Source organism: Achroia grisella, unplaced genomic scaffold, assembly GCF_030625045.1.
Source record: "Achroia grisella isolate CSIRO2021 unplaced genomic scaffold, CSIRO_AGI_Agris_v1 utg1112, whole genome shotgun sequence".
Taxonomy (NCBI): domain Eukaryota; kingdom Metazoa; phylum Arthropoda; class Insecta; order Lepidoptera; family Pyralidae; genus Achroia; species Achroia grisella.
This window is the reverse complement of record NW_026712582.1, coordinates 1,165,923-1,192,038: the sequence shown is the minus strand read 5'-3', so window position 1 is coordinate 1,192,038 and position 26,116 is coordinate 1,165,923. Positions and strand designations below refer to the sequence as shown.

The following is a 26,116-nucleotide window of genomic DNA, read 5'->3' as shown; positions in this document are numbered from 1 at the left end:
ATACTTTTATTTGTCTAATATCCACAACATAAGTTAGGCTTAACGTGGGATTATGTAGCTGTCTATGTGTTAATTGTTCAGGAATTTTTTTATATACTGTTTTAAATAACATTTAAAACAATCCAATAAATAACTTATTTATTACTTAAAAGTAGGTACTTATTCTATTTTACATTTTTACACTACTTAATTCTACATTGGCCTATATATTTACTATACACATGGATATAGTTTTGTATCTGTCTGTCTACATTTCAATCATATAATTCATCAGAAGTTTTCTGCGTTTCTGGGAGGAGCTTGGCTGACTACTTTAGTAGTCTCGGCTCTTGCACAATGGATTGGATGAGAGGCCAAATGTGGAGAATAGAGTCCATATTACAGTACGTTACATTACATTACATTTCATTACAATATAATTTAATTTTTCTAAAATAATAGTAGTTTCAGTTACTCTTTATTATATTAGCTACCTACCAAAAAAAGTCCCATCAAAATCGGTCCAGCTATTTCAGAGATTATCCGGAACAAACAGAGACAGACAGAAAGACAAAATTTGTAAAAATGATATTTTAGTGTACGTACCGTATTTATATTCATATGCATGTAGTAAAAAACGGTTATTTCAATATTACAAACAGACACTCTAATTTCATTTATATGTATAGATATTAATATAATTCAAAACAAAGTAAATTAAATACTGAGACTAAGGAAAGCAATGCTGAAAGAGTTTTTACAGGGAATCGTACTTTGTTCCTAGCAAATAACATCATCTGTTTACTAGACTGTCTTACGAGACACATCAATGAAAAGAACACCATTCCAAAACAAGGATTGTGTATTATTTGCCGTACGATTTATGAATACAAACATGGCGCCGTCATTATAGCTTGTTTCCGTTGATAACATAAACAAATTGATATAGTTATGAAGTAACTAGGATACAGATAAACTTACACCCGTCTTATTCATAGAGGACCTTTCGACCTCTTATATATTTCGTAGCCAAAATGTTAGGGAAACTACTCTCTGCTACCAAAATGTTAGGGGAAATACTTTGTATATATATAGGGAAAAATAGGTGGAAGCGTCAGCCACGTACCTGTATGCTTCTGCAGATTTCTTGGGCTTCAGGGTCTCGAAGATATCTTCGCTAGCTTTCCAGTTTCAAAGTAGGTTTAACACAGTTCTAATGTATTTTAATTCACAATACAATGCGCGCGCGTCATGGCCGCCGTACAGTCAGTTCAGTACTGTAGGTAAGGGAGGGGAACAGAAACCACGGGAACACAAACTAACGGACTCTAATATAATAATCTGTGCTTACGATGTTACAGGGTAGATTTTGAACACATAGTATAAAATTAAAGTCGCTGTCGCAGTCTGTCCCTATATATGCTTAACTCGACCAGTTGGTCGTGTATTTATTCTTTTGACTCCAATGAATTACAAGATTTGGTTCAAAGTTGGTGAATATATACTCAGTGAGGTGCTTAATTTATAATAAAGTTCCTGATGCTATCAAACAATGTAATATAAGGCATTTTAGGGCAAAGTTACATTGTAAGTAACTTCTACAGTATAAGGGATTATTTGATACGAACTCTGACTTCATGTAATTATAGTTTTAATAATATTGATTCACATTAGTGGAATACTATAACATTTATTATTTTATTATGCTACCTATTATAATGTTTTTAATGAAACGAAATTTAATAACATATTGTATTAAAATAATTATAATATCATTTTCAATATTTGCATACCCCTACAGGGTGCTGCATGTCGTGTACTTATATTATATTATAAGATCAAAATTACCATATAGCAAGCAAGCAAATAAATATTTTTTTTTTTATAACACAGGGGACAAACGATCATGCGGCTTACCTGATGGTAAGTGATTTCCGCCGCCCATGAGCACCCGCAACACCACCGCATTGCAAGTACGTTGTCGGCATTTTAAAAAGGAATAAGCTCTTTTCTTTAAGGTTTCAATATCGTATTATTAATAAGTGACTACCTGGATGAGTAAACCAACCTCCACCAAACCCTCCATTCCGCGAACTTTTTGATCTCCCCATGTAGTCCCAGTTGACAGTTTGTAATCACATATTTAAATTTGAAAATATAAAGTTACAGCTAAATTATTTAAAAGAGCAGCGTATTATTCAAAATTGCTTAAATGTAACATAAATTTTTGAATAAAGGATTTTGTATTTTATTCTTTCTTCTATTCGTATTTTTTATCAATATTATTATTACTATTCAAAATTGCTTAAATATAACATAAATTTTTAAATAAAGAATTTTGTATTTTATTCTTTCTTCTATTCGTATTTTTGATCAATATAATCATTACTATTCAAAATTTCTTAAATTTTTGAATAAAGAATGTTGTATTTTATTCTTTCTTCTATTCGTATTTTTGATCAATATTATTATTACTATTCAAAATTGCTTAAATGTAATATAATTTTTTAATAAAGTTTTTTCTATTATTATATACTCTTTTTTCTATTAGTATTTTTGATCAATATTATTATTACTATTCTAAACTGCTTAAATGTAACATACATTTTGAATAAAGAATTTTCTATTTTATTCTTTCTTTTATTCGTATTTTTTAACTTTATCCCTACTATCCATTTTGGTAACTTGCTTTCCCAACTTACTGACAAGAATCTCAATAAGAACTAACTTAGTTTAATAAGACCTTCCCCAAAAATAAGTTTAATAGATGCATGAATGCTCGAACAGTGTGACAATGGCTACTACCATGGCCTGTGCGTACCATGCAGTTACAAACAGTCAGACACGACGACGGGTGACACTTCTCACGTAATTCGGTGGAATATTAAATACTATACGTTCTATAGTACAACAGCGGAATTGTCTATTTGGTTACGCAGCAGAATATCTATAACTGATTAGGTCGTTCACCCGCACTGACCCGTGTCCACGTGTGTTCAACATGTCCTGTTCTGTACAATGACATATTATATCACGATACCTAACGCTCTTCTCTATACAAAGTCAAACAATGTAACAAAACGATGCCCGCCCTCGACGGGAGCGCTTCCGCCCTGCTTTTGTTGGCTATTTAAACTTATTTTTTAAATATCCGTGATACCTGAAATAAAGAAGTGGAAAAAGGTTTATATATACAGTTTATTGCAGACAAAAAGTATTAACAACCCTGGAGAATACATATAACGCCATCTAGTACCAGGCTAAGCAGAGCTTGTGTTGTGGGTACTAGACAACTGATACAATTAAGCATATACAAGATATTTTAATTTATTAAGATCAACATAATTATATATATAATATAGCACTATATCTAGTACCAAGCTAAGCAGAGCTTGTGTTATGGGTACTAGACAACTGATACACTTAAACATATACAAGATATTTTAATTGATTAAGATCAACATAATTATATATATAATATAGCACTATATCTAGTACCAAGCTAAGTAGAGCTTGTGTTATGGGTACTTGACAACTGATATACTTAATTAAACATATACAAGAATTTTTAATTGATTAAGATTTTTTTTATATTGGTCTGGTGTTTTTAGAATACATATTAAAAAAACAACTTAAATATGTATTCTAAAAATACCAGATCAACATAAATTAAAAAAAAATATTGATTTTAAAATATATTGTCGGTTAATCAATAAAAATATATTGTCGGCCTCGGTGGTTTAGCAGTTTGGCAAATAGCCTTACTTTCAGTGATTGAGGGTTCAATGCCTCGGCTGACTTAAACATTTGTGTTCACAAGTGATCACCATTGCCTTCTTCTAGTGATCCCTATTGGCCGTCATATCTGAGCGTACTCTCCTTTTATACATATCATCTTTCAAACAATTTATTAATTTTTTTCGGTCGTTCTCTCCAATTTTAACCATGCACATTCATGATAAATGCTTACTTTAACACATAGTCCTCACCTCTCCGCATTATATAGCTGTACCAACTCAATATGTTACTACGGAACATAGTAAATATATATATTATTTATTCTATGTACATTAATACATAGAATAATAGTAATAGTACATATAATAAATAATATACTGATATGGAATGCTATCAGGCATTTATACATAGCGGATTTAATGCAATGTTGTTTGCAAAAAAATAAAATATTACTGATTAATAATTATTTCAGATCATCTAGGATAATTTATATAGCGTCATCTAGACCCAAGTTAAAATAACTAAAGCTTGTATTATGAGTACTAGATAACTGATATATATTTGTAAATACATACATATTATACATATAAAACACTTAAACCGATCATTACACCGCTATACTACCTCTGATCAACGCGACGGTTGACTGGTAGAGAATGCCATCAGGCATTAATTTGTGTGCAAAAGAATAAACAAATAAAAAAAAACTATAATATAATACACATAACATCACTACGTGCAGTTAAGCCGGTAGATTAATGGGACACAGAACGGAAAATCCAGTAGAGTGGACAAATTGACACAATTACGACGCAGGTAATATGATAAAATAATGACGGGCGGACTTCGTTGCGACCATTTGTCATCGCGGTCCCCGGGCGGCGCGTGAAGTAGGTAAATACGGGATTACAACCCGGGGAACGAGCTTAATAACATTACACTATTGAGAGATTTAATAACGATTTTGTTTCATCATTAATAATATTACTGATTATTAATTATTTCTGATCATCTAGGATAATTTATACAGCGTCATCTATTCCCAAGCTAAGCAGAGCTTGTGTTATGGGTAGGTACTAACTGACCTGACTGACTGAGTCGTCCGCTGGTCCTTACTGACCGCCGGGGCCTCGAGCTGTGCTAATTACCCGTACTGCTGGGGTGTGCCACCTCAGCGCCGTTCGTTTACCGGTCGGCTGTGGACGTTATGTGGCGGGAATCATTCTTTCGCTCGCCGAGCCGGCTTAACGCCGCCACGTCACGTAAATGACGTGATCACTCGGTGGAGAGTAGGTCGCGCGGGAGCGCGCGAGTGGCGTCCGGTGGGCGCGCGTGGAGGGGGGCTAGGTCGCGCAGGTGCGCTTCGCGCCCGCTGTCCGGTCAACCGGACGACGAACTGCTCCACCGATGGGACCTTGAGTGACCTGTCCTCATGTTCATCTTGTCATCCTACACTGCTACCCCGCTAGCGTATACCGTCAGCGCAGGTAGGTCTACCATTCCATTATCATCCATAACAATATTATCAAATAACACGAGTCGTTATGAATGATCCGTAGCGATACAAAAAGGTCAGTGTGAGATTCAGGTAACAAAAGACTGATGAATGTGAATGAAGAAGTGTCAACACTTCTTCATTCACATTCATAACTCATCACAGAAATAAGATATAGTTAATTTGATTAAAACAAAACATCAGTTTGTCGAATTCAAAAGGAAATTAATTTGGGAACGCGAAACAATAGCACCCATCGGGCCGGCGATAAATCTACAATTCTGAGGAAATTTGATCATTCTTTCTTACAGTAGTGAAACGTTAAATTGTCCCGTCGCCAATTATATTTGTCGCTGTTCATAATAACTGTAGACGGCATTCTGAAAGGGTGTAAATGGATGCATTAGGGTGGAAACAGAAAATCTTAGATTGGATATATAAGGTGCTCTAAATATATTGCCCCCTCTGATCGATCCCCGTCCAATTCAAACGAACGAAACGACGGCCTGAACCGAGGTTCGAACCCCTAGCGTACCTCAGACTAAAGTTGTACCCGTCAGGCGGGCCTTCAGCCGCTCCATAAGTTTGGAATGCCATCTGCACTCGCTGCCTATAGTCCGGCGGAGCTGTAAAGGCCAGCTGCGGCCAACAGCATTAGAGTAATCTAAATAAAATATGCATATTCCAATTGAGATTACCAGTCAGTAGTCGAAATTCCACCACCATATCCATATATATTAATTTAAAATTCAGTAAGACTATAAACCGTTGATGTCGTCATAGTTGATCGGCAATAGTTGTTCATGCACTGGATTTTCATTTAATGTTAGACATAGACACCTATTTAAATATACATTGTAAATAAACTGGCTTTTAAAAAAAAAAGGAATTCAATTGAGTTTCTTGCCAGTTCTTAATTGGATCTATATACCGAACTGGACGGTACGGAAAAAATTAAAATTATATGTAAAAATTTGCAGCTCATAAGCGGCTAAAATTTCCTACATGAATAAATGATTTTGCATTTGAATTCATATTAGTTAATATCTATTTATAGTGGTCCATATCGACCCCCAGGGTTCTATGACAGCGGTCATCTTGTCGTTTTTACTTTGTTTTTAACACTAAACTATACTACAGTTAGAAATTTACAAAAAAATCAATACCAGGTAAGAATCTACTCAAAATCAAAAAATATGGCAAGGGGTCTACGACACAAAAAAGTTTGTGAACCTCTGCCCTAAAGGGATAAATTTTACAATATTTCTTTCAATAATATCCAAATATTATGCTGCTCAAATTCCTTTTTGTAATTTAAATATAATGGGATTGCTGAAATTTCAAAATTATAAAGTATTAATAATATGATATTAAAATAATTTATACATAAAACAAGCCTGCTTATAATTATAGATTACAAAAAGGAATTTCAATACGAAAGAGAACCTTACGTCAATAATTATAAAGATGGGGTCAAACGCGAATTGTTGATGAGAAAATTTCCATTTGTTGTTCTATTTGCACCGGGAATGTGAACCTTCTAGTCATTATTACAGAGTTGAGAGTGTAATGTGGAGTCTGAATGAATTATCGTTATGCTTAACGCGCGGCCAAGAGAAATGAAAATGGTAAATATTAAATTGGTATCGAAGGGAGCCGATGCAAACTCAATTTTGTAACCGAATAAATCGTGAATCGTTACGGACGTTATGGCCCTCCATTCGTCCAGAACCACAAAAACAGTATTTGTATGGAATATTTTTTGTTCGCGTTCCAAATTCGTAAATCTCCAATTGAGGATTGTAATGCGAAATTTGAATAAAAACGAAAGTAGGTAAATGTTTTGAAGAGGACTGTACCGGTGTACCCAGTGGATGGATACCGTTCGTTTTAAATCATAGTGGTAACTGTAATCTTTGTTAGAATAAGGCCGTCGTGCCAAAGAGGATTTTACAAGTGTAATAAATGATATAAATAACTAACTCTCAATTAACACAGCGCCATCTAGTCCCACGGTCAACAGAGCTTGTGTTATGGGTACTAGACAACTGATATAAATACTTACATACTTTTTTTTTATAAATACGTACATAATATACATAGAAAACACGCAGATACCCAAAACCCGATACAAACAATCATACGCCTGAATACAAATGTTTGCATCGTGCGAGGATTCGAACCCGCGACCATCGGAAGTAAAATGTGGTAAACAGCTAGACCGCCAAGGTCGTCAAACCCCATAACCCTAATACAATTCACACAGCATTATTTAGTCCTAAGCTAAACAAAGCTTATGTTATGGATACTAGACGATTGATTGAAATCCCTATTACATTTTTTTTTAAATGCTTACATATATATACATTGAAAAGACTCATCTTACTCTTGAATACAAATGTTTGAGAGCTTATATTATGTGTACTATATGCAAGTGATAAAAATACTTAGTCATATTATTTTGTTAGAATACTTTCATAATATACATCTAAAACACCCAAAAAAAACTATCGTACTCATGAATCGTCTGTGCAGTGCGCAAAATCGAACCCGTAACGATCAGAAGTAAAGCGGTGTAATGTAAATTAATCTTTGAAACAGCAGTATTGAAATATTCTCGCAAATGTGAGTTTATCAATTGTTACAAACATCGACCATCAACATGACCATAATAGATTTCAATTTTTTTTTTAATTCAACTACCATTAGCATGTGTGAGACCACAAATATTCAGTGTGGAAACCTGACCACTGCTTGGTGATCAAATTCTCGCCGTTACTAAGTCTACATCCATATTCACATCGCTTTACTATCCGATGGTCGTGGGTTCGATTCCTCGCACGGTACAAACATTTGTATTCATGAGTATGATTGTTTGTATCGGTCTGAGTGTTTTTTATGTATAATATGTATTTATTTTAAAAAAAATGTATCCTTGTATTTATATCAGTTGTCTAGTACCCATAACACAAGCTCTGCTTAGCTTGGGACTAGATGGCGTTGTGTGAATTGTTCAGAAATATTATTATTATATTGCCACGTGTTTCACTTCTAAACGAAACATCATCAGGCACTGAATAGAGTTCTGATATAGCTAGGAAGCCTATTGTTGACTATTTGACGTCCAAACTGCGACATCGGCTGTAACTATTTTGTGAAGATATTTATTTTTCGTATCAGACGAAATTCCCACCCTCTTTACGCACCCCTGTTTTAAACCTCTTTCTCAATGAAATTGGCGGCACGAGTAGTTTGCCTGTGAGTGACAGTGAAGCCTCCTTATAAAGGTTTCTTTTATGCTCTTTCTTGGAAGAAATATCTTTATATATATATGTAGTTACATATTGAAACGACTGACGTCAATTTTTTTATATGACTACTGTCTGACTAGAAGTTTACTTGAACCACTATATTTCTATTCTATTCCATACACGGGACAAATTGGAAGGAAATTAAGGAGTTACTTAAACAAAATCGGTGACAGAATCCATATATCGCTAGTTCATATCCGGCTCAAAGGACCAAAGACTACTTATAAATCGTAGTTTTAAACTGTGGAGTCTCTATACTAATAAATTTATTCTGTTGTTGTTATTCTCGAGTGTATTAATACTATATAGTAATATGAAAGAGGTTTTATATCTTGTACAAATTGAACATAAATCACCCGATTCCAGTTCTCTCCAGTCTCCTACTTTTCATAACAATCAACATTAACCGAAGAGCTTCTTAATTACTTACACGCTGGCCGCCCTGATCCGCCCGCGCCGCCCGACCTTGCACTGAATCTTCAACTTTCTCCATTTATAAAACTGAGTTATATACGAAATTAAATAACATTTATATCGATGGAAAGTTTGGCAATAATTCCTTGAATGTCTCAAACTTGCTCCACGGTCGACTCTCACTTCCCGTAATTAATAGGATCGGGTTTTGATTAAGCAAATAAATGATTTCTACGATTTTAAACATTAAAGTACGGACTTTTCGCTCGGTGGCGGCAATTAAAATGTTTTTGTGCGGGTTGACTAATTATTCTTAGAGCCGACGGCGTGCTCCGTGATTTTTACTCGATCTCCAGTATTTTAGAGATATTGTTTTTTTTCTTTATGAAATTGAATGGCTTTGGAAACTAGTATCAATCGTTCATATGGCTGAGTATTTATTACCATATGCACAACAGAATAGTGACCCTCGCGACATCTGTCATGCATTCCTATTTCTAGGTACTGTTTATTATGTTATTTCACCTACTTTATCTCATAAATTCAAATCAAATCATGAAGTAGAAATGATTCAAACGGTGATCGAAATTATGGCCTGGGCCGAGTTTCGAACCCCTAGCGCTGCACTCGTACTAAAGTCGTATCTGTCTGGCGGGAGTTGGTCTTCAGCTGCTCCATAACTCCTTCCGCGGGTTTGGACTGCCAACTGTATTCGCCCCCTATTGTCTGGTGAAGCTGTAAATGCCAGCTGCAGCTAACAGCATTAGAAAAAAAAGGAAAAATTATAATACAATAATATGTATTTATTTCAGTTTATTATCGAGTGTATTAATAATTCAATTGAGTTTCTTGCCAGTTCTTCTCAATTGGATCTATATCCCAAACTGGACGGTAGGGAAAAAAAATTATAATGTAAAAACTTGACGTTCATAAGGCGGCTAAAATGTCCTACATGATTGATGATTGAATGAACGATTTTTTAATTTGAATTTGAATTTGAATGCTATATAATAATAGGTGAGACAGAAGCATACCTGCATACGTTCGTATATACCGCCAAAAGTAGATCTTCGCAGACGATTTTGTATTACAACGTCTAACCTCGAACAGACTAATGATTCCAACGTTGACAGCTACGCCCTCTGCGATTTTTACGTCTCTAGCAAAATTTATTTTACAGATATAACTGTTTTCTTTTCATCTACTTGGAAATTCTGTAAGATAGGTAACAAGAAAAGTCCTGTCCAATTAATCGAACAAAAGGCCACGTCTAAGACAGAAGGCTTTTTGAAGGAATAGAATTCTTTATGTACTATAAAGGCAATGGAGTTGTTTTTTTTTAGGATTATGTTATCTACGCTTTAACTTTGTTTATTTATATTTTGTTAATTAATATTAACAATGGGCTACTTTTACTGGAATTTTTTACTAACAAAGAATTTTTATACCTAAAATTATGTAATGTTGGTTAACCTTGTGCCTATATAGTTAAAACAGTGTAACCTAAATAAGTTTTATATTTAAATTTATCTGGTTCACGGGATACAAGCCTTAAGCTTATTGTAGATATTGTTGTTAAATCACCTATGCTAATACTATAAAGCTGAAGAGTTTGTTTGTTTGAACGCGCTAATCTCAGGAACTACTGGTGTGAATTGTTTTTGGATAGTCCATTTATCGAGGAAGGCTTGAAGCTATATAACATTACGCTACGACCAATAGGAGCGGAGATGAATAGAATAGAATAGAAAATCATTTATTCAAATAAACTTACATTGAAGCACTTTTAAATAGTCATTGATGGAATGAAAAATATTGCAAAAGTTGGGGAAATTAAATGCAGACGAAGTTGCATGGTTCAGCTAGTTTTATCCATATTTACGCAAGTAAGAATTTTAAAAAAACATAGATAATTTTACAGTATTCAATTTTTGTGTTATTGTGGATGCAGCAAGCTAGAAAAAACTCAATGTTATATGAAATAGAAATAATCTTTATTCTAATAAACTTAATATAAGCACTTTTGAATAGTCACATTTTTTTATTGTACCACTCATTCGGAACGTCTCATCATAACGAGCATACGAGCAAGAAACTTACGTGTTGTTCTTTTAAATCAACGTTCTAAGTAAATACACATTAACAAGGATTAGGCTTGAGACAATCAACAACAAAATGCAAGACCATTTTTTTCGTAAACATTTTTTTTAAAGTAACTATTTTAATTTATTATAAAAAGAAGGTCTATAGTACAAACTACAAACAATCAAAATATTATAAAACACGAACAAAGAACGAACTATGTGTCACAAATGACAATAATACTGCTCATCTTCAAAAAAAAAGGAATCATTTTCTCGCATGGCTGATTGCGCATAATTCCTGATAGCCAGAACGGCCGGGCTCGCGTGTATCCACAAAGAGATTGGTTCCCGGATAACAATTCACTTATTACAAAATTTTTCTTGCCTCCATCGGCTATCCGGATTGGGCGACGCGATCTCGCGATTTACTTTGTGAATCAAAGAAACGTTCGTGCGCCGAAATCTGATGGCCTGGTCTTTTATAACTCTGATTTTCGTGTATATAAATTCTATTATTCGGGTAATTTTTCTATTCCTTTGTCGATTTTGTAGAATATTTTTTAACTACCGCCGAATAAATTTGTCGTTATCCCAAAAAATATACAATCTAAATATATATCACTCAAAGGTGATCTTTCAACGCAAAGCCCAAACCACTGGACGGATCGGGCTGAAATTTGGCATGCAGGTAGACGTTATGACGTAGGCATCCGCTAAGAAAGGATTTTGATTAATTCTACCTCCAACGGCATAAATAGGGGATGAAAGTTTGTATGAAACTTTGTCAATTTTAAACCGATCAGGCTGAGACTTTGCATGCATAAAGCTAGTATGACATAGGCATCCCCTAAGAAAGGATTTTGATAAATTCCACTCCTAAAGGGATAAATTAACGCGAGTAAAGCCGCGGGCAAAAGCTAGTTATAGAATAAACGTGTAAAATTAGAAAAATAAACGTGTTAAAGATACAATACTTGGGCGACTGGGTTTGTCCTTGCTTTCTTAAATAATTTTTTTTCGAAGAAGATACTACTATCGATAAACTTTAACAAAAATAGTAAAATATTTTTATATAGCAACATTATTTGGTAATTAATTCAATACTTATAAAATTAGTTGTGTGTGTGTGTTTTAGTTTTTTCTTCTACTGAATAAATATCATTTCATTACAAAATCTAAATTATTATATCAAAGTTATAAAACTGAGGGGAGAAAATCCTCGAGATTCGTCAAGTCACTTACGTTAAACGGTAGGAGGATGTAAAAACAAATATTAGGGACGTATTCTATTGGAATTTGAGACTTCCGCAAAATATAACCAAACATTTTGTAACATGACACGTTTGTATGAAGTTTCAGCTCTGCTTACAATATTTGTATAACCAGTGATATATGAAAACAAAGTTCTGGAAACGAAGTAGAGTCACTTACATCAATTCGTTGGTACATATCATTACATAGTATAAAACAAAGTCGCTGTCGCTGTCTGTCCGTCCCTATGTATGCTTAAATCTTTAAAACTACGCAACGGATTTTGATGCGGTTTTTTTTTAATAGATTCTAGAGGAAGGTTTGTATATGTAATACATGTACATGTATACATAATATATAATGACCATAGAAATATTAACACAGCGCCATCTAGTCCTACGGTATGCAAAGCTTGTGTTGTAAGTACTAGACAACTTATATAAATTTTTTTTTTTGTAAATACATACATAATATATATAGAAAATACCGAGAGCGATACAAAAACTTTCACTTTGTTCCCCCTGGAAACCATCATAATAAATTCCTGGTGAATTTACCACGATGGGCTAACTGACCTGACCTCATGTTCATCTTATCATCCTCCACTGGTGCCCCGCAGGCGGGTGCACAATTCCATTATCATCCATAAGAAACATAATATATATACGTAGAGAACACCCAGAGCGATTCAAACAATCATACCCTAGGATGGTATCCGCGACCATCGGAAGTAAAGCGGTGTGTTAAACCACTAGACCACCGTGGCCGTTAAATTCAATATCCGTTACAGTTGTCCCATTATCGTAATATATCTTATATATAAAATATATATATATCTTGTATATAAAATTCTCGTGTCACACTTTTCGTTCCCATACTTCTCCGAAACGGCTTGACCGATTCTCATGAAATTTTGTGAGCGTATTGAGTAGGTCTGAGAATCGGCCAACATCTATTTTTCATCCCCCTAAATGTTAGGAGTAGTCCACCCCTAATTTTTTTTTATACTTTAGACAAAATTTTTTGTTTCTATTTTATTATGATACAACATACAAAAATACATACAATCCTAAATTTTCACCTTTCTATCATCAACCCCTATTTTTTTATAGCGTTATTAATTTATATGGCAAAACAACGTTTGCCGGGACAGCTAGTATACATATATATACATAGAAAACACACAGACCGATTCAAACCATCATACCTTAGGAGAGTATCCGCGACCGTCGGAAGTAAAGCGGTGTGCTAAACCTGTGTCTGTTTCAAAAAACTTTCAGTTCTGAAACACTCTATATCGTTTTGTTCTCTAACATCATCTTCTAGAACATTCGTGCAAATATTTGCTCTGTAAAAGGTAAATCCTCTTTGGTCGACGTATTCAGTCTTTAAATCGTTCTATTGTTCTGTAGATGCATCCTCGTTTGGCAGTTTGCTCAGTTACTTGCCAAAGTAATTGGTTCTTAGCATGTTTGTGTAACTGCTTATTTTCGGGAGCTTCAGCAATACTATTAAAATGTTACCTTATTCTTATAGCAGGATAGTTCATATTGGAATAACAAGATTATTATCAAAGCGTATACTATATTTAGCTGTATTATATGATTATATAACAAAAGTAAATAAGATCTTGTTATAGAACTTAGATAGTTACAAAGCAATTTCAAACATAGTAACATTAATAATATGAATGGTAGGAATTAATATTTTGAAACTAAAATTCCATCTTGGTATGGCGGTCATCCAACATTTTTTCTAGAAACATCTCCACTCCAACGGTTTTCCTAGAAACTTGTTACGCAATACATTCTGGAATCATCTTCCAGCAATGGTATTACAGAACCGATACATATAGTTTATTCCTTATTAAAAGGCCGGCAATGCACTTGCAATTCCTGTGTTATGGGTGCTCATGGGTGGCGGTAATCACTTAACATCAGGTGAGTAGCAAGCTAGTTTGATCCCTACTAGGGTTCATTCCCGGGAAATCGTTGGGTTTTGTTCCCGGGAAATCAAGCTCGAGAAAAGTCGAGAACTCGAGAAATCAAGTACCTATATAGAAATTAAATTGCCGTTTGTTTTGTTGCATGGCGGCGCAATAATTCAAGATATTAACGTTTTCTTTCATGTAGTTTTTTTTTGTTTTACAGAAACTATTTTTGTTTAAGTTACCTGAAGTTTTTTTTTTTCACAATGTAATATTCCATCCATTTGTAAGTATAATGTAAGTTGAGTGACCCAAAGAAAAAACCAAGCATATGTATTACGGTTTTCGAAAAACAAATGCATGAGTGAATAGCCGTATAAATTTGAAATTGGAATTCCTAACCAAACTACTTACTGGCCACTTTGATCTTAAATATCTCCTATTTAAGATCAAAGTGGCCAGTACGACAAAACGCTAATTTCATATGTAAGAACCTAATATATTTCAGTAATTAAAAAAAAATATTGCTTATTCATAATATTTATGTTTTTAAAAATACCTACTCAATAAACGTTTTATAGTTAAATTTTATATTTAATATTTAACAAAAATTCACTGGTTTTCCTCTCAAATGAAACCACTGAGTTTTTTGATGTTATTGGAACCAAATAATATGAGAAAACGTACGTAAATGTAAATTTCTCGACAACCCCGAGAAAGACTCTTCTCGAGAAGACCCGAGAAATTAACATCGAGAATTCTCGAGACCCGAGAAATAGAAAAGCTCGAGAAATCATGAACCCTAATCCCTACGTTATAATAAAATGAGTAACAATATGTTACAAAGTTATTGTGTTTATGGATATTTATTTATTACTCTTTATTGCACCAAAAACATATTACAAAGAATATAAACAGAGTAAGTAATAAGGCACAAAAGGCGGTAATATCGCGTCAGGAATCTCTTCCACGCAACCTTTGGGTAGAGGAAAGAAGACAGAAAGTGGTAGATGACGCAAGAATGGACTAGAGAAATAAAATTCCTTTGAGTCACTTTTCATTGTTGCTCTGCTCTTATATTATACTAGCTGTACCCGCGACTTCGTTCGCATTAAATAGTGATCTTGACCAAATAATAAAAAACATTTAATAATCCAACCTAATAAAAGCCAAATAAAAAAGTATCATCATTCTAGCTTTAAAAAGAGAGAGAGAGACGCTGTCATCTTAGTAACATTAGCTCCGTAATATTGGCTGGCTGAATGGCTGCGTGAATTCTTATCTGTTGATATTCGAATCAAACTGTGCGAAGCGTTAGTGTTGTCTAAGTTTAATTACGCTGATAATGTGTTTGGGGAGTGCCTTTTAGCTCGAACTAAGAAAATGATACAACGTATCCAAAACGCATGTGCTCGATTTTGTTTTCCTATTGCTCGTCGTGCTCATATCACTCCCTTTTTGGAACAGAATAACTTGTTAAATATGTCAGCACGTCGAAATTTACATTTTGCTTCATTGCTTTTTGGCGTAATACACAGTAAAAAGCCCTCATATCTGTATGATAAATTAAATTTTTCAAAGCGTAACATAAGAATAAATTCTCTTTTACTTTGTCCGCGATACAGAACAGCTGCTTTTCGTGGTAGCTTCCAGTACGCTGCTACGAAATGCTGGAACAATCTTCCACCGCCAGTTAGGAACGCCAAATCATTATTCACCTTTAAAAAACTATACAAGAATTATCTATGTACTATATAACCTATAAATCTTACGGCAAAGTAGTTGTATATATATGTTTAATGTTCATATTTATTAATGTTATTTTATTCTATTTTATTCTTTCTAGTATATGTAATTGGTTTGTAGTAATTTTTTATTAGTTGTAATTTTGTTTTAATTATTATCATGAATATTATAAATAGTGCCCTCTCTCTCCCCCCCTTTTATATATGTATTTTTGGTGCCACTGAAAACCAGCTGTATGTCCACCTAGGACATACATTAAAGCTGAGTGGAGCCATTTCAGTGCATTTTTGGATGTAAAAAATGATTATTTTATGTTTATTTTTAATTATGGTAAATTAAGTTTAATTATATGTACATTTTATTTGCTCATTTTTTTTTTTTTTTTTCTCGTTTGTTGTTTATATTGTATTTTTGTTACATTGCACTGAATAAAATATTTTTCTTTCTTTCTTTTCTTTCTTTCTTTCTTTCAAAAATAACGAATTTCCATACTATTCCATACAACTCAATCATGAGCATAAAAATATTTTTGAGGTTGCTAACTTTAAAAATGACGATACTTCTATTCAAACTTTTACAACCCTTCTAACCCTCTTCATTTATATTTAATAAACAGTTTAAAAAATAAGTTTCAAACTCCTAGATTTAAAAATTACGATACATTCATACAATCTTACATCGTGGAGATGCAAGGTTGTATGGAATGTAAATGTTGAATGGGATGAACTTGTATGGAAAAATCGTCATTTTTGAAGCTAGAACGATGAAACTTTTTATTTGTCTACTTTATGTTAGAATATATTTTTTTTTTATTTGGTCAAGGTCTCTATAACACCCGATAGAAGTCATGGGCACAGGTAGTAAAATATAAATGAATCATTTTAGTTCCGAAGTGTACGATAGATGGCGCTACTGTAGCATTTACACTATTTTCTACATCGCGATGTTAAGATTTTTTCGCTCCGAATGACTACCCCAGGGCGAAGTAGTGTATTCATACTTACCTGGCGTAGGGGACACCGTGATCAAGAAGGCGGTTCCCCCAGGATGAGGCCCTCCCATTGCACTGCGGTTGGGTTGACCCCTGCGATTATCCCTAATGTGGATAACTCGGACGCGTAATTTTTGGTAGTGGGGACTGCGTACGCGCCGTCCCCCTCAAAAGCTTAAAAATATAGAATTTTATTACTGAATAAATGGCCAGTACTAAAATTATTTAGTGCATTTATATATATATATATATATATATATATATATATATGGTAAATTACTTAATTAATTTCTGAGAACAAAGTAACCTATTCAAATCAAAAAAATAAATAAAATAAAAAAGTATATGTATTTCTTTTTAATTCAATTAAAATATTAAGATTAATTTAATATTAAAATATAAATAGAATTAAAAAGAAATATGCTTTTTTATTTTAATTATTTATTTCATTTGAATAGGTTACTTTGTTCTCAGAAATTAATACACAATTCCATATTCAGTTACATTTTAAACAAATTTAAATTTATGTTTAAATCCGTTTGTTAAAATTAAATTAATAAATTTAAACATTAATAATGAATATAATAATTATTTCCAAAGAATGAAATGACAAAATAATATGTATGTCCAAAACTGAGTCAGATAAATTTATATGTAATAATAACAATTTATAATTTTCAGGTATAGTAAATAATTTGTTTCAGGTCGAAATTCATTGTACTATAGAATAATATTCTGCACTGTATGTATATAAAAAAATTAAGCCAAGGATTCATCCTAAAAACTAATCTTATTACTAACATTATTATAAACGCGAAAGTAACTGTCTGTCTGTCTCGCTTTCACGCAAAAACAACGACTCAACTACTGAACCGATTCAAATGAAATTTCTTACACATATAGTCTAGACCCTGAGAAAGGACATAGGCTACTTTTTAATGCGAAAAAAGGGTTCTAAGGGATAGAAAGGGGCTATGCAAGTTTGTATGGAAGGATCGTCATTTTTAGAGCTAGAAGACTGAAACTTAGTTTTTAGGCTGTTAACTGAGTTGTTCTAGAACAATGAAACTATTTTATTGGGTTAGATTATTAAATATTTTTTCATTATTTGGTTAAGGTCACTTGTTTACGCAGACGAAGTCGCTGATATAGCTAGTATTGTTAAAAAATGTTATTTTACAGCAGCACTTTTTGCCGCTGGTCTAACTATAATTTATTTCGCGCGCCATCAACTGTTATGGAAAAATGAATGTGAATAGTTGGAGCTTCAACACCATCGTTCATCGTTATATTGGATGTAATATTGTTACTTTGTTCGATGACCAATCGGCTGAAACGACGGCAAATATTTGCAAAAACACCATGGTCAGTGTTGTGAAGTCAAAGCGCCTACTTATTTTATTTACGCAAATACTACACTTTTGCGATTTGTGCTCATACAATTTTGTAGTTTTTATTAAGTTAAAAATATAGAAGTCGTACAAGTTACTCTGCGTCTTTTAATTTCATTATTCCCGAAAATCCGCTATGATTACTCCAGAACATGGTCCTATATCGAAGCCGGATGTGAATTAAATGCGGATCAGTTATTATTTTGTGGAATTAAATCGAAATACAAGAAATAAAAGAGAAATTAATTGGATGCAAGTTGACCGGCAGAACTACCTACCATTGGATGTGAATCGAGTGTAATTTATAGTGGTGTTAAGTATAAATTACTATATAATAAACTTATCCCAACACTCTACAGGTAATATTATAAGTAAATCAAAAACTTTATTAAGGTTAGTAAACGATAATTACGTTATTTATCTGTCACATTATTTTAACTTCATTGGTTTCCTACCTACTGCATTGTGAATAATATTAGTACTTTTTCATAATTTGCTAAAATTAACTACAAATCTACTTAATTAAGTATAGTAAGCACTAATGCTACATTGTTTGAGTTAATTATCAAAATATATGCCTTATAATTGCAAATTTCAATAGTTATTCACGTCAGTTGTATGTAAGTAAAGTAGGTATAACTAATTCTTTTGTGTTAAATGTTACTTTGGTGTTTGGTGTTTAATTTTATTGTCAGGTTCTATATTATATTACAATTTAGGTACTTAAGGAATCTGTACATTTATGTTAAACAAATAATTTGCCGTATGTACGACAGCAAGTTAAGAAACAATCTAGTATTTTCTCTATTAATGTCAATTTGAATCGGTACTTATGCTTGTGCATATGTAATATATGTAATGTCACAACATTTACAGTACATTTACTAGATTTATATAATATACATATAAATATATTTCTTTATCGAATTAACATATTGTTAGCTTAATATTTTGTATTCATACCTATTGATCGTAGATCTTTATTTCATTAATTAGAATTAATTTTTTAAGTGTATAAATTCCAGGTCGACAACACTCGAATCCCATAATGACCGAAGAAAAGGAGTTAATAAAAAAGCGAGGCAGTTTTAAAGGCCGTTTAACTGCATTTATTAATTATTTGTATACACTAACTGATGAACCGTTAAGTCTCTCGGATGCCAGAGAATTACAATTACGTATGGGTAAAATTGAGTCGTTGTATGAACAGTATGATCAGGTACAGTTGCGCCTTGAATGTATAGTTGATAATAGTGAAGAGCAATTTAAAGAGCGCTCCGACTTTGAATCACAATATTTCAAGGCAATCGCGAAAGCCCAAGGTTTACAAAATGTTAATGTTGAGACTATGAGCAATATGGGTAGTGATGGAGGTACTCGAGCGAGCAATAATCATAAGCTGGTGCGTCTTCCGACCATCCAGCTACCGCGATTCAGTGGTTCATACGATGATTATTTGGAATTTAGAGACACCTTTACTAGCCTTATACACAACAATGATGAAATAGACGAAGTGAATAAATTTCACTATTTGCGTGCATCGTTAGAGGGTTCTGCTGCCGTGGTAATTCAATCAGTTGAGTTTTCATCTAGTAATTATGCTGTTGCGTGGAAACTTTTGTGCGATAGATTTGACAACAAACGTCTGTTGATACAAAATCATGTGTCTTCTTTGTTCAATGTGGAAGCAATAACAAAGGAGTCATCAGCAAATTTAAAGCGGTTAATTGATCAGTTCATGGCAGTCATCCACATCAGAATTCCAATACAGCAGAATCACATAATCGAATCTGCCCTAAGTGTAAGGGTGACCATAGTCTAACCGGTTGCCCCCAGTTTCTTGCGTTGAGCGTTGAAGCGCGCCTAAAGGTACTACCCAGTTTTAAGGTATGTTTCAATTGCTTTCGTGTAGGTCATTTTGCTAATCTATGCAAAAGGCCAGGTTGCAAAATATGCAAGCGTCGACACAACACTCTGATTCATGCAGCCAATGATCATCATATTCGTAATGAAAATAGAGTCGTATCTGAAACTACACATTTAGCGTCGTCTTCAACGACTGCTGCTTCTGACAATGTAACTTTAGCAGCAAATATGTCTAGTTATAATAAAATTCAATGTGATGTATTATTATCTACTGCGTTGGTAAAATTATATGACAAGAATAATCACGAACATATAGTACGTGCAATATTAGACAGTGGTAGTACATCAAGTCTAATGACTGAGAGATTGTGTCGACAATTAAATTTGGAAACCTGTCAGGTAGATAAGTCAATCATGGGTGTAAATAACGCAACTTTACGCGTAGGCAAAACTTGTCATGTGCACATGACGTCGTTGAATAACAGTTTCTCTTCTGAGCTTCAATGTTATGTTTTGCCATCAATCACAAGTAATGTACCCGGTCACGAAATTAATATTTCTAATATTGACATCCCTACTGACATTAGTTTGGCGGATCCTACGTTCTTTGTACCAGCAGATGTTGATATCTTGATTGGTGCCGATCTCTTTTGGGATTTGGTAGGGACGCGGAGAATAATATTAGGTAAGAAAAAGCCTGTATTGTGCGAAACCAGATTAGGGTGGATAATTTCAGGTCCTATCTTTAGTCATCATGACACAATTATGCATTTAAATGATATAAAATGTAATTTTAATAAAATTGATTCTAGTGCAAGTCATGATTTGGACGACATTCGAGCTGACTTGACACGATTCTGGCAGCTGGAAGAGATATGCTCCAAATCAAATTATTTTCCGGAAGAAAGAATGTGTGAGGAACATTTTGTTGCGAACACAACGCGCCTCGATGACGGTCGTTTCTGCGTCCGTATACCGCTTAAACATGATTCTTCTGTTTTAGGTAATTCGTTTCATCGAGCGGAACACTGTTTATTTTCTTTAGAGCGTAGGTTGACGAGCAATCTTGAATTGAGAGATATGTATAGCAACTTCATGACAGAGTATAAATCGCTTGGCCATATGTCAGAATATAAACAGCCTGAGGTAGATGAAAAGGAATATTTCATTCCTCATCACGGTGTTATGCGAGATAGTAGCACGAGCACCAAACTCCGTGTTGTATTTAATGCCAGTTCTCCTACGACCTCAGGTGTTTCTTACAATGACATCCAATTGATTGGTCCCACCGTCCAAGATGATTTGATATCCATATTGCTTCGATTTAGGCAGCATAAATATGTTTTGTCTGCAGATGTTGAAAAAATGTACAGACAAATAATTGTCCACCCGTCTGATAGACATCTACAGCAAATACTGTGGCGTAGTAATGTAGCTGAGCCAATTACAAAATTCATATTGAACACGGTCACTTATGGAACATCCAGTGCTCCATTTCTGGCTACACGCTGTCTAAAGCAGTTAGGAATCGACTGCAAGGATGATAAAATTTCCGAGATCATTCAACATGATTTTTACGTTGATGATCTATTAACGGGCGGTAACGATTTGGCTGAAGTTCAAGCTATACGTAAGCAAGTTACTAATGTACTTGCTTCTGCATGTATGCCATTAAGAAAATGGAAATCGAATAATCCTCTTTTGATGATTGATCCTCAGGACGTTCAAGCATCATCATTCGATTTGAATATTGGGAGTGATGAGCCAAATAAGTTATTAGGTCTTAGTTGGCACACAGAATCTGATGAACTCTGTTTCCCAATAAGTTCTCTAGTTCCTAATGGTAATACAAAACGTGATATTCTTTCGATGATTGCTCGAATTTTTGACCCATTGGGACTTTTGGCTCCATGCATAATTAATATGAAAATATTGTTACAGCAGCTTTGGATTAAAAAATTAGCTTGGGACGAACCATTAACTGATGATATTAATCGTCATTGGAATTACATTCGTAAAACTTTGCCTCTTTTGAACGATCTTCGTGTACCGAGGATTGTTATTTGCGACTCCTGTAAGTCGTTAGAGTTGCATGTTTTTTCGGACGCTTCAGAGCGTGCATATGGAGCTTGCATTTATTTGCGTAGCGTCAGTACTTCTGGTGAAGTTATGGTTCGATTGTTAATGGCTAAGAGCCGAGTAGCTCCTATTAAGCCTACCACAATACCTAGGTTGGAACTGTGCGGTGCGTTGATGGGAGCGCGGCTATATGATAAGGTCATCACGTCGCTTAGATCGGGAATAGATCAAGCTTACTGCTGGACAGATTCCACCATAGTTTTAGGTTGGTTACGTATGCTGCCTTCTAGACTTCAGCCTTTTGTACGTAATCGTGTTGCTGAAGTCTTAGAAAGGACAGAAAATTGTACATGGCGACACGTACCAACTGATGAAAACTCAGCAGATCTAATATCTCGTGGTGTGGATATTAGTAATCTGCAAGGTTTAAACTTATGGTGGTCTGGTCCGCAATTTCTCATGAATGACTTGTCGAAGTGGCCTACGCAACTGAAGTGTGTTGAAGTTCTCCCAGAAATTAAACCAGACATATCTCTAAATGCTATTGTTATTAACAATAACAATTCCCGTGGGCTCATTGAATTTAGTCGCTTTTCTAATTATTTAAGACTATTGCGATCAGTTGCCTATGTTTTAAGATTTATCAAATATTGTAAAAAGGTACTTGTAGTATCAAATTTTTTAGAAGAGGTAGACTTACGCGACGCCTTAGTTTTAATTATTTCAAATAGTCAATATGAATCCTTTGCCGAGTACAAGTTACTGTTAAATAATGATAATTTGCCAAAAAACAGTCAACTATTAAAACTGAACGTCTTTATGGACGAAAATAAATTAATGCGCGTCGGAGGTCGTATTGATAATTCAAATTTTTCACAAGATAAAAAACATCCTATAATTTTACAGTCCAGTCACATTTTTACAAAATTATTATTTATTTATGAGCATAAACGGCTAATGCATGCCGGTCCTCAATTGTTGCTAGCATCTATAAGAGAAAGGTATTGGCCTATAGGCGGGCGAAATTTAGCGAAAACCTGTTATCACAATTGTATCAGATGTACACGCATGAAGGGTAAAATTGTAACCCCCCTGATGGGAAATTTACCACGGCAGCGCCTACTTTCTGGTGGCTATCCCTTTGAAACGGTCGGTGTCGATTATGCCGGACCTATTATGTCCGCTAGTCGACAAGGCCGCGGTTGTAAGCTAGTAAAGGTTTATATTTCAGTTTTTGTTTGCTTCACTACCAAAGCTATTCATTTAGAGTTGGTAGGCGATTTAACTAGTAATAATTATATACTTGCTTTACGTCGATTCATTTCGCGAAGAGGTAAACCTGTCAATATTTATTCCGATAATGGTACCTCATTTGTGGGTGCATACAACGACATTTCAAAATTTCTAAAGACGAATTGTAATTCTTTAGGCGAAAGTGCAGCCTGTGATGGCATTGACTTCCATTTTATTCCGGCGTATGCTCCTCATTACGGAGGTTTATGGGAAGCGGGTGTAAAGTCGACAAAATACCACTTACAGAGAGTGTTGGGTAATTGTACATTAACCTATGAAGAGCTTAACACCACTCTCATACAAATTGAAGCAGTGCTGAACTCTCGACCCCTGACACCACTTTCTTCGGATCCTGCGGACTATAATCCATTAACCCCAGGCCATTTTTTAATTGGGCGGTCTCTGACTTTTTTGCCAGACCGAGATTATCAAAGACATTCCACAAATAATTTAACAAGGTTCCAACGCATTGAGCAATTACGACAACATTTTTGGGCTAGATGGAGCAAAGAGTACATTGCAGAATTGCAACAACGTGTTAAGTGGCGTACTTGCAAGGATAATTTAAAATTGAATACGTTGGTAGTAATTAAGGAGGATAATCTTCCGCCATTAAAGTGGAAATTGGGAAGAGTTGTGGGAGTTCATCCTGGTCTTGACGGCATAGTACGGGTTGCTGATATCCGGACATCCACTGGAGTTATTCGGCGAGCCTTTAGCAAAATCTGCCCATTACCAGTATCATCGGAGTCTGATTGAAAGCGCAGCTTTCAATGCCGGGGGGCATGTTGTGAAGTCAAAGCGCCTACTTATTTTATTTACGCAAATACTACACTTTTGCGATTTGTGCTCATACAATTTTGTAGTTTTTATTAAGTTAAAAATATAGAAGTCGTACAAGTTACTCTGCGTCTTTTAATTTCATTATTCCCGAAAATCCGCTATGATTACTCCAGAACAGTCAGTATGACGTATTTGTAACAGAATATCTGTGTTATGTTATATGATCTTCGGGCTAGAGGATTTTTTCGTTAAAATAACAACAAAAAAAGACATAATAATATAATAAACGCATTATCTAGACATATAAATAAAATTAGACTGTCTGTTTGTAATATTGAAGTAACCGTTTTTTACTAAATGCATATGAATATGAATACGGTACATACACCAATATTGTAGAACGGTACACACACAAAAACTGTAGAAAACGTATCTACAGTTTTTGTCTGGTCAGACAGACAGTGTCCGTTTGTTCCGGCTAATCTCTGAAATGGCTGGACCGATTTTGACGGGTAGCTGATTTTATAAGGAGTAACTTAGGCTACTTTTATTTTAGAAAAATAAAGTTAAATTCCACGCGGACGAAGTCGCGGGAACAACTAGCCTAATGTATAAAATTTTAGTGTCGAGGTGTTTGTCATCAAACTCCTCCGAAACTTTACCGATTTTTATGAAATTTTGCGTTAATATCGGATGTTGGCAATATTATCAAATTGTAGTTGTAAATGGCCATATTGCTTTTTATTCTCTCTAATTCGTGATGTTTAAAATAAGAACTAAAGAATAGAATAGAATAGAATAGAAAATCATTTATTCAAATAAACTTAATTTAAGCACTTTTGAATAGTCATAACAATTTGTTTTTTATCTACCACTCGTTCGGAAAGTGTTATCCAAAAGACTATTTTATTTTTTCACTATATTTGATGAAAGTTATTCCCCAGATCGGCTCGGTCAGAGAATCGGCTATTTATACCCCTCAATCATAAGCGTGACCACCCTTATCCTTAAAACATATATTTTTTATACAAATATTTTTATTTTTATTGTATTGTGATTTAGCATTGAAGAATACATACAACTATTCACACTTTACGTTCAACTCCTGTTTTTATAGTTATTAGTACTGCAATGTATATACATTATACTATTACTACTGTAGCCGATACAGTTAAGCGTGGAGTGGTGAAATATTCAGTAATGAAAATCGATAGAAGTGTACAGCTGTCCGTGTCGCTTGCGCATATATAGCGTGAGGATAGTGGATGCGTTCGCGTGCGGTGCGAGGGAAGTGATAACTGCTATAGGTGTCGCTATCTACGCACAAGCGGTGGGATCAATTTAATTACCAAACAAGTAGGTATACAGGTATGTAACATTGAATTTTACAGATACACCCTACAAACGAACAATATATTTTACCAGTGAAACATCAATTTATACATATATATAGTAAAAGGTAAGTATGGATTTATATATACATTATGGTTATTTCTATATGTTTTATGTGTTTTTATTTTTATTAATATTTTAGTTTTATTTTACAGGTCCGGTTCGCAGTCGCGAGGCACGTCGGCTACAACTACTTAGCTTACTTTAGATACTAGCTGATCCAGCAAATGTTGTTTTACTATTTAGTAAAACAACGTTTGCTGGATCAGCTAGTCTAAATATATATAACTCAAAGGTAACTGACATAGTGATCTATCAACGCACAGCCCAAACCACTGGACGGATCGGGCTGAAATTTGGCATGCAGATGGATGTT

General features: G+C 34.3%; 2 protein-coding genes and 1 non-coding gene across 3 annotated transcripts; all 3 read left to right on the top strand.

Moving 5' to 3' along the window:
• Window positions 1–16,941: 16,941 nt before the first annotated feature.
• On the top strand, window positions 16,942–17,103 carry LOC131850056 (U1 spliceosomal RNA). Its single transcript, XR_009357820.1, has one exon. It is a non-coding gene; the product is annotated as a U1 spliceosomal RNA (small nuclear RNA).
• Window positions 17,104–20,958: 3,855 nt separating this feature from the next.
• Window positions 20,959–22,148, top strand: LOC131850004 (uncharacterized). The gene is made up of 2 exons (XM_059200150.1): window positions 20,959–22,036; window positions 22,135–22,148. The coding sequence occupies exons 1-2, from the start codon at window positions 20,959–20,961 to the stop codon at window positions 22,146–22,148; spliced, it is 1,092 nt and encodes a 363-aa protein (XP_059056133.1).
• A 229-nt stretch (window positions 22,149–22,377) lies between these two features.
• LOC131849997 (uncharacterized) lies at window positions 22,378–24,324 on the top strand. Its single transcript, XM_059200139.1, has 2 exons — window positions 22,378–22,840; window positions 23,702–24,324. The coding sequence occupies exons 1-2, from the start codon at window positions 22,378–22,380 to the stop codon at window positions 24,322–24,324; spliced, it is 1,086 nt and encodes a 361-aa protein (XP_059056122.1).
• The last annotated feature ends 1,792 nt before the right edge of the window (window positions 24,325–26,116 follow it).

What these genes read in the sequence shown, in the direction of transcription:
- LOC131850004 (XM_059200150.1), top strand. Translation starts at nt 20,959, where the DNA reads ATGCATTTAAATGATATAAAATGTAATTTTAATAAAATTGATTCTAGT.
- LOC131849997 (XM_059200139.1), top strand. Translation starts at nt 22,378, where the DNA reads ATGGCTAAGAGCCGAGTAGCTCCTATTAAGCCTACCACAATACCTAGG. An exon ending in TATTAACAATAACAATTCCC is followed by an intron (nt 22,841 to 23,701) that starts GTGGGCTCATTG and finishes GTAATTCTTTAG; the next exon opens with GCGAAAGTGCAGCCTGTGAT.